Below are 14,873 nucleotides of genomic sequence, written 5' to 3'. Positions count from 1 at the left end.
TTTTATTTCTGTATTAGACTGTAGAATATAAGGAACTGTGTATTTTTTTTTTAATTCTGTGAGTATTTTATTTAATCACCGAAGAAAGAAAACACAGCAACAAGTTCTGTGTTGGCTTCAATATGACCAAATAGTTAAATCTTTAACATAACTGCTACCCTCCAAAATTGAAGTCAGCACAGTCATTACTACAAATTACTTGTTGAAAGACTATCCTGGAGAAAGAAAATTAGGAAAAAGAATTTAAACAATTTCTCCAAACCACATTTATAAATATTGTCATATTTAAAATTCTTGAAAGGCATGAATTCTCCATTAATGGAAAGCATTTTCCTATTGGCAACAGAAAACTCAGCGATGGTTAACCAAATGTTTCAAGTTTAAAAGCTGTATTGTTTCAGGGCTTGTACTCGAGCAGTGCTGTCATTACAATAAAGACTGCAAACTGCTTTACACGCCCCTCAAGTAAAAGCTACAGAAAATCCCGACTCCAATGTTTACTGCACTTATGAGTGAACCTAAAATCTTTCTAAATTTAGTTAATAGTAAATACCCCAAAATACCTAAAGAGGTATGTTTCAGTTACTAAGGGGTGTGAAAACTTTCAGATCCACTGGTTTAAATTCTTCAAATAACAGTAATAGCTCCTTACCTCATTCCAAATTAAAATCAGATATTTCAAAATCAAAAGAAAAAAAAAGGATCTATACCAAGATACAGGTATTACTCAATACCTGATGGGTTCACATTTTAAATTTATTTGTTAGTTTTTCTTTTTGTAAACAAATAATTGATGAAATAATGCAACATCTTAAATTCCAGAAAATGGCATGGTTTCCCACCCTCCTGTGGATAGGGTGCAGATCAATCTATTACATAGGATTAATACAAGGAAGTGTGTATTTTTAATCTTCGCATGCCTGTTGCATAGTAAGGTTCCTACACTTGGTGGCTGCCCAGTAAATATATTTTGAGTGGAATCTTTGAGTTCTGTCTTGTTCAGAAAAAAACTCATTGAGTAGATGACAGACATAAAGTTCATGCCAGTGCTCAATTTTTTGCTTCTGTTGTTTATATTATACAGTGTTCTCTGAGGACATGAAATAAAATTATACTTTTCAAAACTGCTAGAATATTTATTTACTAAGCTAAAAGTTTATTATATGAACTTCAGGTCTGAAATAATGACTGTACTTCCCAAAAGTAAAATATACATCTGAATAGTAAACTCGGTCCAAAAAGACATTATGTAATAAATTAATCTGCTAAACTATTACTGACATTTTTAACAGATTTATGAACTCAATATTTTTAGTATCATTGTATAAGCAGCAACTTAATTTTAGAAATTGTAGTAAAATACAATATTAAAATGCAACTTGAAAAGTTACAACTTTTCGAAATAATATAACCAATTTACAGCCTTGCATGGTGGCACACGCCTGTAATCCCAACACTTGGGAGGCTGAGACGAGAGGATCACTGAGTTTGAGACTAGCCTGGGCTACATAGTGAGTTCCAGGTCAGTCTCAACTACATAGTGAGACCCTGTCTCAAAAAAACAAAAAATTTTTAAAAATATATAACCAATTTATTTTCTCTTCCTGTTGTCTATTCAATTTTTTAAATAAACTTTTTAAATAAAATTCAAAAATAAGTTTAATACTTTAAAACAAATATAGAAACATTCTGAATATCCTGAAATTTCTAATTTGTGCAGTTTCCACAGTTGACAATAGTGTGACTGTCAAGTGGTTCACAAAATGAATTAAATCTCTTTTTTAGTGGACACGAATAGCACTTTTATAAAGAAAAAAATTACTTCCCTAATATTTAAAGTTCAGTGAAAATATTTTTTTAAATTTGATAATAAGATACAAATCAGATTTTCTTAGTCTTGAAAAAGATAGGCTTAAACAGATGAATTACATGAGTAATTAGTTCCTGTACGAGAAAAAGGAACTTAATGTACTGTCTAGGTTAACTGTGACATTTTCCCTACTCACTGAAATTCTCTCTTGTAGAGGTCAGTGCAGCATGAGCTTAAAGTATGTTAGAATCTTAGAAGAGGGCCATGTTATCAAAATCTGTCTTGACTGTCTCTCTTTTTTGTTTTGGGGGGACAGGATCTTACGCATGTAGTTCAGGCTTCATTTGAACTCACTGTGTAGCAGAGGCTGGCCTCAAACTCGGGAGCATTCCTGCCTTAGCCTCCTGAGTGCTGGGGTTACTAGTGTGTGCCCCACACCTGGCTTCATTGTGTCTCAGCTGTTTAAGTGTATACTTTTACCTTACAAATCTTCTGTCTTACGATTTTTTTCATTTTTTGCTTCACTGGCATTTTTTCTTCATTATAAAAGTAGTTGAAATAGACTACGGAAGAGTGCGTGGCCAAAGGATAAGGGAATTATAGATCCCTTTTTGTTGGTACTGGGGATTGAACTTGGGTCCTTGCGCTTACAAGGCAGGCCACCGAACCGCTGAGCTAAATCCCCGGCCCTATAGATCCTTTTTTAAGTCTTCATCCTAATCTCAGGATTTCTGATTCTCGGTTGTCACGTGTTTGTGAGTCATATGTAACTTTTATTAGTTTTTTGGAAGTTTTCCATTTTATATGTGTTAAGGCTAGCATAAGGGAAGCTACCTAGGTAAGCCTTGGTTGTATTGCTGATAGATTATCACTTTTCCTTTCTCCTTTGGGAGAAACAAAAGCATGTGTTTGTATTTACTGTATCAGTAATGATTTTTTAGAAAGTGGAAAGCATCACTGAATGCAGTTTGAGTATTTAATTGGGAACATTTATTCACTGGTATTCAAATCAGTGATGCTGGTTTTTATCCTACTCCTGTTTGCTCGAACCTGGGAGAGCCTCTCATTGCCACTTTCTTTCCCGTTTGAAAATAGTGGTCATACTTTTCTGAGTTATGTATCTGTTTTGAAAATTAGTTAAAATAACTTGAGAAAGAAAAGGCTCTAAATTAATTTGTTATTTTAAAAGATGTTATTGAAGATCTGAGTAATGTTTTAAATGATAAAGCCTATCACTTAAATTTTAATTTTTAAGATAATTTAATGTATTTATACATGATATGTACAATCCATATTATAAAGTTTATGTAATTATTCAACAGAGCTAAATTACGATGACTAGAAACTCAGTTTATTGTTCTTAACATTGCTTGATTTATCCAATTTAATTTATTGGGTGTTTGTTTCTAAGACTCCCTCTAGTGTCTAGGTTTGCAAGCATAATTAACATGTTTTCTTTATGTATTTACTAGTGGGTGGAAAAGATTTTAATTTACAAGAGAAGATCATATTTTTCAATTTTATTCCTTTACTTACATTTAATTCACTTATTAACAGATACATGGTGAAACTTATATGTTGACAATGAATAATTAAGTATTCAAGGGTTAAAATCTATTCTACCTCTTTCAAAATACCACTTTTCACATTGTGGGTTATTAGATTAAAAATGATTCTGACTTACTCATTTTTTAACCATAGTTGATTTAGAATTTATATAGCTTGCTGTGATCACAAATACACTTAGGACTCAGTGTTGAAATTTTTTGATTTATATGGCAGGCTCTATATAAAATACTGAACAGAAACTAAACTATAACCATTTAAATGATTCAGCACTTCAAAAGTCAGAGGTGCTAACGTTTTTCAGAATAGTATTATCTTTTGTCAGGGTCACTGTATGCCACTTAATGATAATGTGTGGGTTGAAACTAGTGTCGTAACATTTGAAAACTGAAAAAGGGGCAGTCTGGATGCTATTTACTTTGTGGTGAAGTATTTAAATTGTAAGTCTAGAATGAGAGCTCAGATACTGTTGCTGTGAGAAGTGTATATACACAAGTGTGCACAAGCACACTCATGCCTTCATTTGGATTTGAGGAGTAAGGTGGTTAATATGGAAAAATGAGTAGCAAATTAAGTTCTGCAAAAAGAAACAGTCATCTGTTAAGCTTCTATAAGATTCTGTGTTATTGATCTCTATTGTCTGATAGGAGAATCAGTCTCATTTGTAATTCAGAAGTTATTTAAAGATCCTAAAAGTGATACATTCAACTGCCTGAAGGAAACCATAATGTCCTTATTCTTTGCTAGTGTTTATGGAAACCTATTATCTATGTACCTTAAATCACCATATATAAACATTTGTATTTTACACTTTTTCTGTATTTCAGGGTGTTGATGATGCCTTCTATACGTTAGTTCGAGAAATTCGAAAACATAAAGAAAAGATGAGCAAAGATGGTAAAAAGAAGAAAAAGAAGTCAAAGACAAAGTGTATAATTATGTAAATACAATTTGTACTTTTTTCTTAAGGCATACTTAAGTAAAAGTGGTAATTTTTGTACATTATACTAAATTATTAGCTTTTGTTTTAGCATTACCTAATTTTTTTTCCTGTTTCAGGCAGACTTTTAGCTTTTATCTTAAATGCTCATTTTAAAATGACAGTGGAAACTTTTTCTTCCTCTAAGTGCCAGTATTCCCTGCATTTTGGTTTCTGAACTAGCAATGCCTGTGAAAAAGAAACTGAATACCTGAGATTTCTGTCTTGGGGTTTTTGGTGCATGCAAGTTGATTACTTCCTATTTTTCTTACCAATTGTGAATGTTGGTCTGAAACAGATTTATGAAGCTTTTGAATCATCCCTCTTGTTTAGTCACAAAAATGGATTACTTAGTAATTATAACTTCATTTGAGACTTTATTATTAGTTTACTGAACTATTGAAGGATCACAAATTTATAGGCTTCCTTTGATTCAGCTTCTAGACATCATGACCTACAGTTGTCGTCCTTCATGAATGTAAAGTTACACTGTCCACTAAGGTTTTCTCCCCTTTCCACTGCTATTAGTCATGGTCATTCTTCCAAAAATACTATATTTTTTCTATAAAAAGGGAAAAATAGAAAAAAAATAAGGTAATGAAAAATTTTAAAAGGCCATTGACTTTCCACATTAGATAAATTACTGTAAGATTCTTAGCTTTTCTTGTCAAGGCAGATTCAGTATGCAATGGGGATTATACCAACCATTTTGGGACTATACTTACATGCTACTAAAATTTTATAATAGTTGAAACAATTTTAATGTGCATAAAAATTCTGTAGGAATTAAATATAGTCTCCCTGTCTTAGATTGCTTGTAGCACAAATTTAAGCCTCAGTTTTTTAAAATAGTTTTGGTTCTCTTAGTGATAGCAAAGATTATTAAGCCAATTATACTTTCTCTAAGCGTCACAGGTCGGGCTCCCTGGATACCTCTGAGCATCACTGAGTTTTATAGCAGGGACTGCATTGCCATGGTCATCCAACATTGTCATGAACTGATTGGTCTAAACGGGCATGGATAAGTCAACAGAACGCAATCTCACTGTGTGGTAGTCTTTACTGACAAATTATAGTACTTTAAAAAAATTACTTTTAAATATGAACTTAAAAGTTGCAATTTGGGGGTAAGGGCACCACACCTTTTTTTTTAAAGCAGTAAGTAACAAAATTTCAAACTCTAGGTTTGGCTAGTTTTCTTAATACTAGCTACAGTAGCATTTCATGAATGCTTTTCATGTCCTATCCACATTTAAGAATATCTAATGCTTTAAAAATAATATTAATAAAAAATTCAATACATTTAAAGTGTTATTTTAAAATATTTGAAGTGAGATGGTGTGGTGAAGTAAAAATATCACTGGGCTAGGAGGAAGATGACTTAGATTGTAGGTATGTATCTTTTAAAACTGATTCTGAGTATATCACTTACTACCCACTCTGTTAAAAGAAATCATCTCAAAGGCCCTGTCCAACTTTATAACTTTGTAGTTTACATTCAGTTTACATGAAGATACACCTGTTTGTCAAGCTCAGCACAATCTGCTGTACCTTTTTATCTGTATAATCATCTTCATTGCCAGTCTTGGGCAAAATTGTGCAAGAGGTGAAGTTTGTATTTGAATATCCATTCTCCAGTTTCAGTACTCCTCTTCCATATTAATAATCCTCTTTACCTGCCACCGTTTCACATACCCCATGATTCAGTGCAGTTTTCTTTTAATATTTTGATTCCCATAACCTTATAATAAATTGCTGCTGTGGAATCTCCAAGAAGGCTGTCCATTAAGATAGATCAAAATTGCCCTGTGTCTTTCTCTGGGCAATATTATAGTGGGATTGGACCTAACAGCTAATTTTCAGGTGGTTGCTGTACCATTTAATACTGATCTTTGAACATCATCTCTTCACTAAATCGTCCATTGGTGACTAAAGTAGGAATTTTCAAACCTAGTATAAATTGACCACCGGCTGCAGTACAAGGAGAATGTAATAAAGGTAATGCTCAAGTCTACATCAAGGAGTAGTCGTGGTAACAGTGATACATTCCATTGTTTTATTAACTGAAATCATGTTACAGTGAACAAAACTTTATAAAGTTTAATTCATAAAATTTTCATCTTAGCAAAATTCATTTATACAGTATATAATTTGTTCAGCCACTGGACCAGGCACTGGGGAATTGACAGCCTCAAAAAAGGGACATAATCCTTGTGAATTAGTGAATTTTCTCTTATATCTTAGTAACATATTTGGCATGTGACCCAGAGATAACATAATACAGTATATAATTTAAGTTCTGCAAAGAGAAGGTTTGGTCTCTAAGGGTTCTTCCAGTTCTACAGTAATTGTTCTGCTGTGATTCCAGTGCAACTGTTTAATTGAACTACTTGATATAAACCACGCTACTTCATTGTTTTAAAGGAGTAAAAATTCTTGTGTATAATATTCTAGCTTTCTCTCTGTATAAGTAATTAAAGCAGACTTTTAAAAATTAAATATTATAGTTTTATTTGGGTACAAATAAACAGGTGCCTGAGCTAGTTCATAGAAAAGGAAACCTCTGTAAAAACCAAGTATGACATGTGTAATGCTTTACTAAACTACAGATTTATGGAACATTGTCTAGATAGGGTTATAAGACTTGTGCAGTACCTCCTCTAGTTTCTACACAGTGAAAGAAATGAGCATATTTCAGGAACTGCAGTGCATAATGGGATATTTAGGACTCTTGAATTTTTTATGTAGCTAGGCAAATTTTTTTAAAGTAGCAGTAATTATCCTTTATTATGTGAATTTTGAATGGTTTAACAAAAGGTTTTTGTAGAGATTTTTAAAGGGGAGCAAATCCTAGAAATAAATGTTATCTAATTACTACAGCCTTAAAGATTAAAATCCTTGTTGAAGTTTAAAACAGTGCTAAGTTACATAGTATTAGGCATTAACATGTTTGTGGGAAGAATATAGCAGACATCGATAGCATAATTTGAATATTCTCAGTTAAGAATTCTAGGCTCTATTAACTGAGTCACACTGCATAAGAACTTAGAATCTAACTTTTACAGGTTATCCTTCTGCCACCATTGCACAATTTTGTCCACACACACACACACACCATTGTGAGGCATGTTAAGTTAGTTTGCACAAACTCATCTCTGTTTGTATTCTAGTGATTTTCATCTAACCATTTTTCCCAAACAATGTTACACACATTTAGGGATGTTTTGGGGGTAGACAGTAAAAATTACGTGAAATCATTTCCATCTAAAGTAATTTCTTTTAAAAATCCATCAAAAAAAATGAGTTTATATTTAGTAACCTCTGTTAATATTGGGTAGTGTGAATTCTGCATTAAGAAACTGAATAGCAGATAACTGACAGTTGTAAAATCTTGTCCAAATGAAAATTTCTAAAGATATACTTTGTTCTGGAAGGATAGTCATAACTAGATTGAGATTTGTGTTTTAGTTCAATAGTCTGAAGTGCCTACTTGGATGATGATAGGCATTTTAGAGGAATTTAGGGGGAAGAAAGTTTATCTGCAAAATACATCAATTTCAGAGGGTCCATACCCCATTAGAGCTAAATGGGTTCCGTTAATATTTTATCAGAAAGTTTCCAGTTCCACTGTCTTGTGTTTTCATGTTGAAAATACTTTTGCATTTTTCCTTTGAGTGCCAATTTCTTACTAGTACTATTTCTTAATGTAACATGTTTACCTGGAATGTATTTTAACTATTTTTGTATAGTGTAAACTGAAACATGCACATTTTGTACATTGTGCTTTTTTTGTGGGACATATGCAGTGTGATCCAGTTGTTTTTCCATCATTTGGTTGCGCTGACCTAGGAATGTTGGTCATATCGAACATTAAATTTTAAAATGACCACTCTTTTAATTAAAATTAACTTTGAAATGTTTATAGGAGTATGTGCTGTGAAGTGATATGAAATTTGTAATATTTTTGTCATGAACTGTACCACTCCTATCGTAATGTAATAAAAAATAGTTATAGTGACCATGATAGTGTGTATTTGTTTTTTGGTTTTTTTAAATCTTTTTTTCCCTTAAGGTGTTGGAGGATGAACCTAATGCCTTAAACATATTAGGCAAGTGGCTCACCACCAAGCTACATCCTTGGCCCCGATAATGTGTATTTCTAGATGGAAATTTAAAACATTTGCCCCACAACTGACATGGAATACTTTGTAATCCACAAAAAACTAACGTAAGTATACCAGTGAACCTTGTAGTAGCTCCTAAGTTAAAAATATTTATTTTTAGAAGTTACTATGAATATTATAAAAAGGTTTGTGTTTACTTAAACATAAAATCATGTTTGGATTCAGTCCATTGCCACGTTAACCCATAGAAGTAGATGCAAAACAAGTTGCTTTTATGACAAAATAAAGTTAACATGATTTATTACTTATGAAAAAAAAAACTGATACAGAACTACTGTTCTAAGACCCAGAAGGAGCCAGCAGCAAAAATTAATGGAAATAACTGAAGTTATATAATGCCAGTCATAGTCCTTGGCAGGCCATTTTAAGGACTGACATAATCTTCATGTTATTTCTAGAATTGCATTTAAATCATTACTGAAGTCTGTTAATTTTGTAATAGACCTTAAATATGTGCTGTAGGTATATCAATAAATGTGTAAGAAATTGTTTTAAATGGTATTCTTAATAAAATGGAGAATTAAGTGTATTATATTGAGTACTCATTTACAACTGATAGTATAGTTATTTTCATAATAAAAGTTTAACACTGTTGTGGACAAAGCTCTTGATATCAGTAAAGACAAAGTTACTTTAGTTCAGTAAGACAGCTCAGATTTTTTTACATATGTGTTGCCATTTTTAGGTTTATTTCACAATATTTCATATATATGTAAAGAGCTGGTACTGATTTTTCAGCCAGTCTACAATAATAATGATCAGTTAGTTTTGTTGATATCTGAATAATAGCGTTGTTTCATAGCTCTGTATTTCCTAAGGAAGTATAAGGCTTCTAGCTCTTTCATTACAAATTCGCCTCGTTCAATAAGTTCTTTGATCTTCTCTGGGTCCTTCACATCTTTGTTTTTAAGGAAAACATTCTTCAAACGCCTTTTAAAATAGTCTGCTCCTTTTGGGTAGTCCCGTCCAAGATACAGCAGCTTAAAAAAGAAATATTGTACATCTCGAAACAATCCATGTTGTACAGCATTTATAAAACTGGCAATAAAATTACTTACATTTTTGTAAAGGTTCAGTACTTCTCCTCTTAAAGAATTGGCCATTTTCAGTTAACATAGAAATCAATCCACTTTTGTGGATAACGTTCATCTAAAGAAAAGACAGAAAGAACATTTTACAAGTATTCCATTGTAATCTTAAAGAAAAAAAGACCTTTGACACTGGGAAAATAGTAACTGGTTTTTTACACATGATAAATATTTACTGAGCACATCTGTTTTTAGTATTGGGAGACAGCCTAAACCACTTAAGATAACTTGTTCTTACAGAACTGACTTAAGGGAGACAGTAGGCACACAAGATAAATGTAAACTGACATCCTCTGAAGGAAACAATATGTGAGAAAGAAGAGATTATTGTACGTATGTAGGCGTACCTCCTTTCATGCCAGTGGAATAAACTAGAACTAGATTGGAGTCCCAGCTGCATAATGTGTTGTACAGTTGTTTACTTAACCTTTCTGAGCTTTAGTTTCCGTATCCTCAAAAGGAAAACTGACTGTCTTTATTTAAGAGCCCTGATCAAATCTACTACAGAGGAAGGCTAGAAGAAACAGGGTTGATTCGGGCAGGTTGGCGGTCCATGGCAGACAGACAGATCGACGGTGCGGTGGACAACCTACATGGGTGTCTGTGAGGCCTATCCAGTGACATCAGTCACCCTTCTTCATGTGTCATTTGTTAGTGCTGCTAAGGACGGGAGACTCTTTAAAGGGGCCATTACAGCCTAAACCCAGAAAATGACTCACACTACATGTTAACTCATAAAATCCCTACCATTGTGTCCTGTTGGGTAGACACAACTGCCATGGGTTCTGTTATGCTGCTTATTTTGATTGCCTGATGAAAGGATGTGTGTCAAGGTTCACTATTATAAAACTATTTCTCGGAGGTTCTTTTAGTGGATGGAAACTGCTGCCTACAGGGAACAATAGAAACCAAGATCTGTTGCTAGGAGTGCTCATTACTACTAGGAGTTTGTCATTGTTTTCAAGGCCTCTTAAGTGACAAAGTTGCAGACGTACACATGTAGATGTGACTGAGGTGATGTGTGTATCTACATTCTCTATCATTAATGTAAATCATTAACATTCATATTCCAACTCTACAGAATTGAATTGGCCATTTTCAGTTTTGTCATAACTCTTGTCCAGCAATGAAAATCTGGTTCACATTATCCTTAATAAATTTACTTTTTGGATCATCACCCCTCCTCCCACTATGTCATGAAATTCCTGTCACTGTCACCACTCAGCACACACTACTGTGGGCTCTGCCACCAAGTGCCAGAACACACTGCCAGCATCCCGCCCACATCCTTCCTCGCCTACTCTTCTGGCTCAGAGAGCTTCCACTGTACCACTTCCCTCTTCTGGAATGTCTTTCCCTGTTCCCATTCCAGTGACCTGCACCACCATCACCTCTGCCCAGAGATGCCCTCCGCTTGTGCTAGGCATTTGCCCTGCACCTCCCCAAAGGCCCTTTGGGCTCCCATCCCCCTTGGGCTACTGCCCTGCCAACCCTAATCCCTTCCCTAGGTGTCAGCCTTGCTCAGCAACCACCGTGTAGCTTTCAGATGAAATTATTTGGTAGGTCATGCAGGAAGCAAAAAGAGCATTTTTATATTAGTTTTAAGGGTTACTTTGTAGTTAACTACCATAAAATGCAGATAAAAATCATAGCACCATATCCAATTAAAAATCATTGTGGGGCTGGGGATTTCGCTCAGTGGAACTGCTACCTGCCTTGCAAGCGCAAAGACCTGAGTTCAATCCCCGGTACAAAAAAAAAAAAAATCATTGTGCTGCATAAATCTCCCCATTATTTTGGCCCAGTCCTAAATTATAATGTAGAGTCTCATTATGACTTTGCCTGTGCCCTTCAGGCATTTTGGCAAAATTTTCATCTTTCATAATTTGAAAGGCAGGTCCTAATGTTTTCCTGTTTTTAATCTCAGTTGTTAAAATGATATGTATTATACATACGAAAAACTATATAAAGTATGGGCAGATTAAAGTTTTTTAAAATCTGAGTACCCATCAGTCAAGCTATGAAATTGATAGTTTTAGAAGCCCTCTTGTACCCCTCTCCAATTGCATTTTCTTGCTATGTCTACCAAGATAACCACTAATGATATCATAATTACTCTTGCTTTAGTTTTCCCACCCAAGAACACTGCCCCAAACAACACCATTGGTTTTGACAATGTGAGCAGCAAGCTTGAATTTAAGGAAAGGTACAGTGCTTCTGCATGTAGGAAAACAATAACTGAATATTACTGCTTGATTCTAGACATGACTAGACATCAAGGGACACAAGAGTTGAGACCAGCCTGGGTCACATAGTCAAGGCCAGCCTGGACTACAAAGTGAGACCCTGGCTAAAAAAAAAAGTTGAAAGCCCCTATGAGTGAGCCTTTCATTTGATTTTTTTTTTTTTTATTTGTTGGTAAAAAAGAGCCCCTATGAGTGGGCCTTTCATTTTATTTTTTTTTTTTTAGTTGTTGGTACTGGAATCAAACTCAGGTCCTCGTGCTCGTTTGCAAGGCAGATGGTGAAACTGCTGAGCTAAATCCCCAGCCCAATAGGATACATTTTTTTCCTCCCAAGAAACTTAAACATACTGTGAAGATTTTGAAATCTTATAGTATGTTAATGTATAGTTTCATTCCCTGTGCTAGACACTCTAACAATCTAAACGTTTATTATTTTTAATTGGAAATTTTTAAATTATTTTGTTCAGGGTTTCCTGCCCTTATCCATTTTTTTCCTCCCTTCCTGGAAAACTATTACTGTATTTAGTTCTTTGAAACTCTAGACATGCCCCCCGCTTTTTGTCAGTTTTCTAGATTCTCTCATACTCTTCCAAGTATTATACTCAGCTCCCCCTTTCTACTTAATTTCCTGAACTCTTACTATAATTTCTTTCAGTATCCTTGTTTTTAATGTGACCCATGTTTTACAACTGCATGATATATGTATTCCTGAAAAATCTATCATCTTACAAAAACATTAAAAATAACAGAGAAGTGGATGTTGGGAAATGGGAAGAAAGTGTTCAGATGAGAACAAGGGAGGAGGGAAGGAGAAAGGAAAGAAGGGACGAGAAAAAGTAAAAATGGAATGTGAAATAGGAAGAAAGGGGCCAAAGGTGTAGGGAACGTGGGAAGGGTGGGGGAAAGGGAATAAGGGAGAGGAGAAAATGAAAAAATGGAAATGAAGTGTTTGTAAAGGGGAGGGGAGGAGGGGTGAAGGGAGGGCAGGGACAAGGGGAAAATGAGAACCAAGACCTGTCAGGTAGAGTACAGGATCCCAGGGATGAATGTAACTGTGCTGTACATCTAAAAAGTACCAATGAACTCAATGAGGAAAAAAAGTCTACATATAGTGCAATATCATCTGCAAATAAAAGCAATTTGATATTTACAAATTAAATAAATGGAAACAGCTTTATACATAGGAGGGAAGGGGCTTGAGGGGGAGAACAGGATAGGAAAAAATTTATTTAAAAAGTTACTGATTACAGTCATTGATTTGGGTCACTCAGACTACTCGGCATAGCTGGAGACTAGAGATGTTAAAAATACTCAAAAATAATAGAGCAGTTTGAAAGGCGGAGTGGGGGGCCGGAGACCAGGAAGGAAAATCAGTTATGTGTGAGGCAACCTCTGGAGGTGTTGAACATGCTTATTATTTTGATTACAATGATAATTTCACAGGTATATCAGATTTATCATATTTTAATAAGTTATATTTTATTGCATTAGCAAGTATGCCTCAGTAAAATTGTTTCTAAAAAAAAAAAAAAGCAATAGAAGGGCTAGTAAAACTAAGAGTAGGGCTAGGAGACCCCAAGATGTTCACAGAAGAGATCTACCCAAACCATAAGGCCGCCAGTTAATGCGGAGGTGCTCTGCATGCCTCCAGCCAGCAACTGTACAAAACGGGGTCTCTCTCTGGGAGGAAGCCCTGGCTATAAGCATTTATTTTAAAAGTTTCAAGAACATTCCCAGGGACCTGCTGCCAGTGTACCAACTAAATGAAGATCTTTTCTTGTTAGAGTCAATAAATCTACTGATTTGCTTAAAAAAACAAAAATCACATAGGAACTAAAATTAAGAGATCAATATTTATAAAATCCCTTTATTCACTAGTGATTTATGAGCTAATTCACACAAGAAGCATACAATGCAGCCAAACTTTTGTTCCCCAGAGTTCACCAATATTAATTTTCTTGAAATAGTCTATTTTAGCACATCTGGCTTTTTTCAGTGTGTTTTTCCTCTCTCATTTCTGAGCTTTCTTCCAAAATTCCTTTCCCACCCACGTCTGTGAGTATAAAGATCTATCTACAGTCAGTCCCCTGACTTACAAACAGGTTTCATTCCAGGATTCGTTCGTAAGTCTGACAAAGTGAGTCAGTGGCACAGCACACTTCGCATGTGCCATGATCTCGCCCCTGTTCTTTAGAATTGTGCCAATAGTTGAATGATCCGTGCTATAAAAACAAACGGTGTCACCATCTTTTTGCCTCGGTCCAATCTCTCAATTATTTTCACTTTTCGTCCATGGTTATTGCTTTGTGCTTCCTAGCAGCCCTTTCCACATCACCACTGCTTTCCCTCCCCCTTCTGGAAATTCTGGGCTCTGAGTACGGTACTATGGTCTACTGTCACACTGTACATAGGCATCCAGCAGCACGACTGTGAGGAGTCGCTTCCATAATGTCTTCACATCTACAGATGTTCATAACACAAGGTCCATTCGTATCTGGGAAAGTTCACAACTCAAATGTTTGTAAGTCGGGGACTTACTGTACATGGTTGAGGCTTACAGTTTCAGCTTCACTTAGGTTAGGGACGGCAAACCTTTTAGAGATGGAGTGCCCAAACCCACCTATTTATCACAAAGTGCCAACGCACAATGAAACCTGAGGTCTTAGTGTAGAGAAAACAACTCATACATTAACATCTTAAATCTCAAAAGAAGAACAATAACATATGCGCCATGCCAGAGGCTCACCACTGACAGGTGTTCTGAGTGGGCCTTTTCCAGCGGAGCCTCTGATGTCAGTATCCTGGATTGTTCCTCTTGGGCTGGTCAGTCTCCCAGAGCTACCAGTCTGAGGAAATGCCTATTAAACAGTAAAAAGTAAAGGTGGGCCAGGGATTTAGCTCAGTGGTGCGGCCGCCTGCCTCAAAAATCACAAGGTCCCAAGTTCGAACCCCAGTACAAAAAAAAAAAAAAAAAAAAAAAAAAATGGGGGCCTCAACTTCG

The 14,873-nt window shown here is 35.1% G+C and overlaps 2 protein-coding genes across 7 annotated transcripts in view; one reads left to right on the top strand and one right to left on the bottom strand.

Annotated features, from left to right (window-relative positions):
- Kras (KRAS proto-oncogene, GTPase) overlaps positions 1–8,503 on the top strand; it is a 37,967-nt gene extending 29,464 nt beyond the window's left edge. Inside the window, exons 5-6 of the mRNA XM_010615225.3 lie at positions 4,204–4,316; positions 8,428–8,503. Of these exons, the coding sequence (XP_010613527.1) occupies positions 4,204–4,316; positions 8,428–8,455 (141 nt within the window). The 3' untranslated portion in view covers positions 8,456–8,503. The remainder of the gene's footprint in view (positions 1–4,203; positions 4,317–8,427) is intronic.
- Etfrf1 (electron transfer flavoprotein regulatory factor 1) overlaps positions 6,824–14,873 on the bottom strand; it is an 11,014-nt gene continuing 2,964 nt past the window's right edge. For 4 of the 6 annotated variants that reach the window (XM_010615185.3, XM_010615175.3, XM_010615196.3 and 1 more), the window contains 3 exons: positions 14,619–14,730; positions 9,598–9,688; positions 6,824–9,519 (listed from right to left, as the gene is read on the bottom strand). In XM_010615185.3, the coding sequence (XP_010613487.1) occupies positions 9,298–9,519; positions 9,598–9,642 (267 nt within the window). In that variant the 5' untranslated portion in view covers positions 9,643–9,688; positions 14,619–14,730 and the 3' untranslated portion in view covers positions 6,824–9,297. The remainder of the gene's footprint in view (positions 9,520–9,597; positions 9,689–14,618; positions 14,731–14,873) is intronic. The other 2 variants (XM_010615218.3, XM_010615209.3) reach the window with 1 other exon arrangement.

Source organism: Fukomys damarensis, unplaced genomic scaffold (genome assembly GCF_012274545.1).
Source record: "Fukomys damarensis isolate Sample0158 unplaced genomic scaffold, DMR_v1.0_HiC HiC_scaffold_19, whole genome shotgun sequence".
In the NCBI taxonomy this organism is placed as follows: Eukaryota; Metazoa; Chordata; class Mammalia; order Rodentia; family Bathyergidae; genus Fukomys; species Fukomys damarensis.
This window is presented reverse-complemented; position numbering and strand designations above follow the sequence as displayed.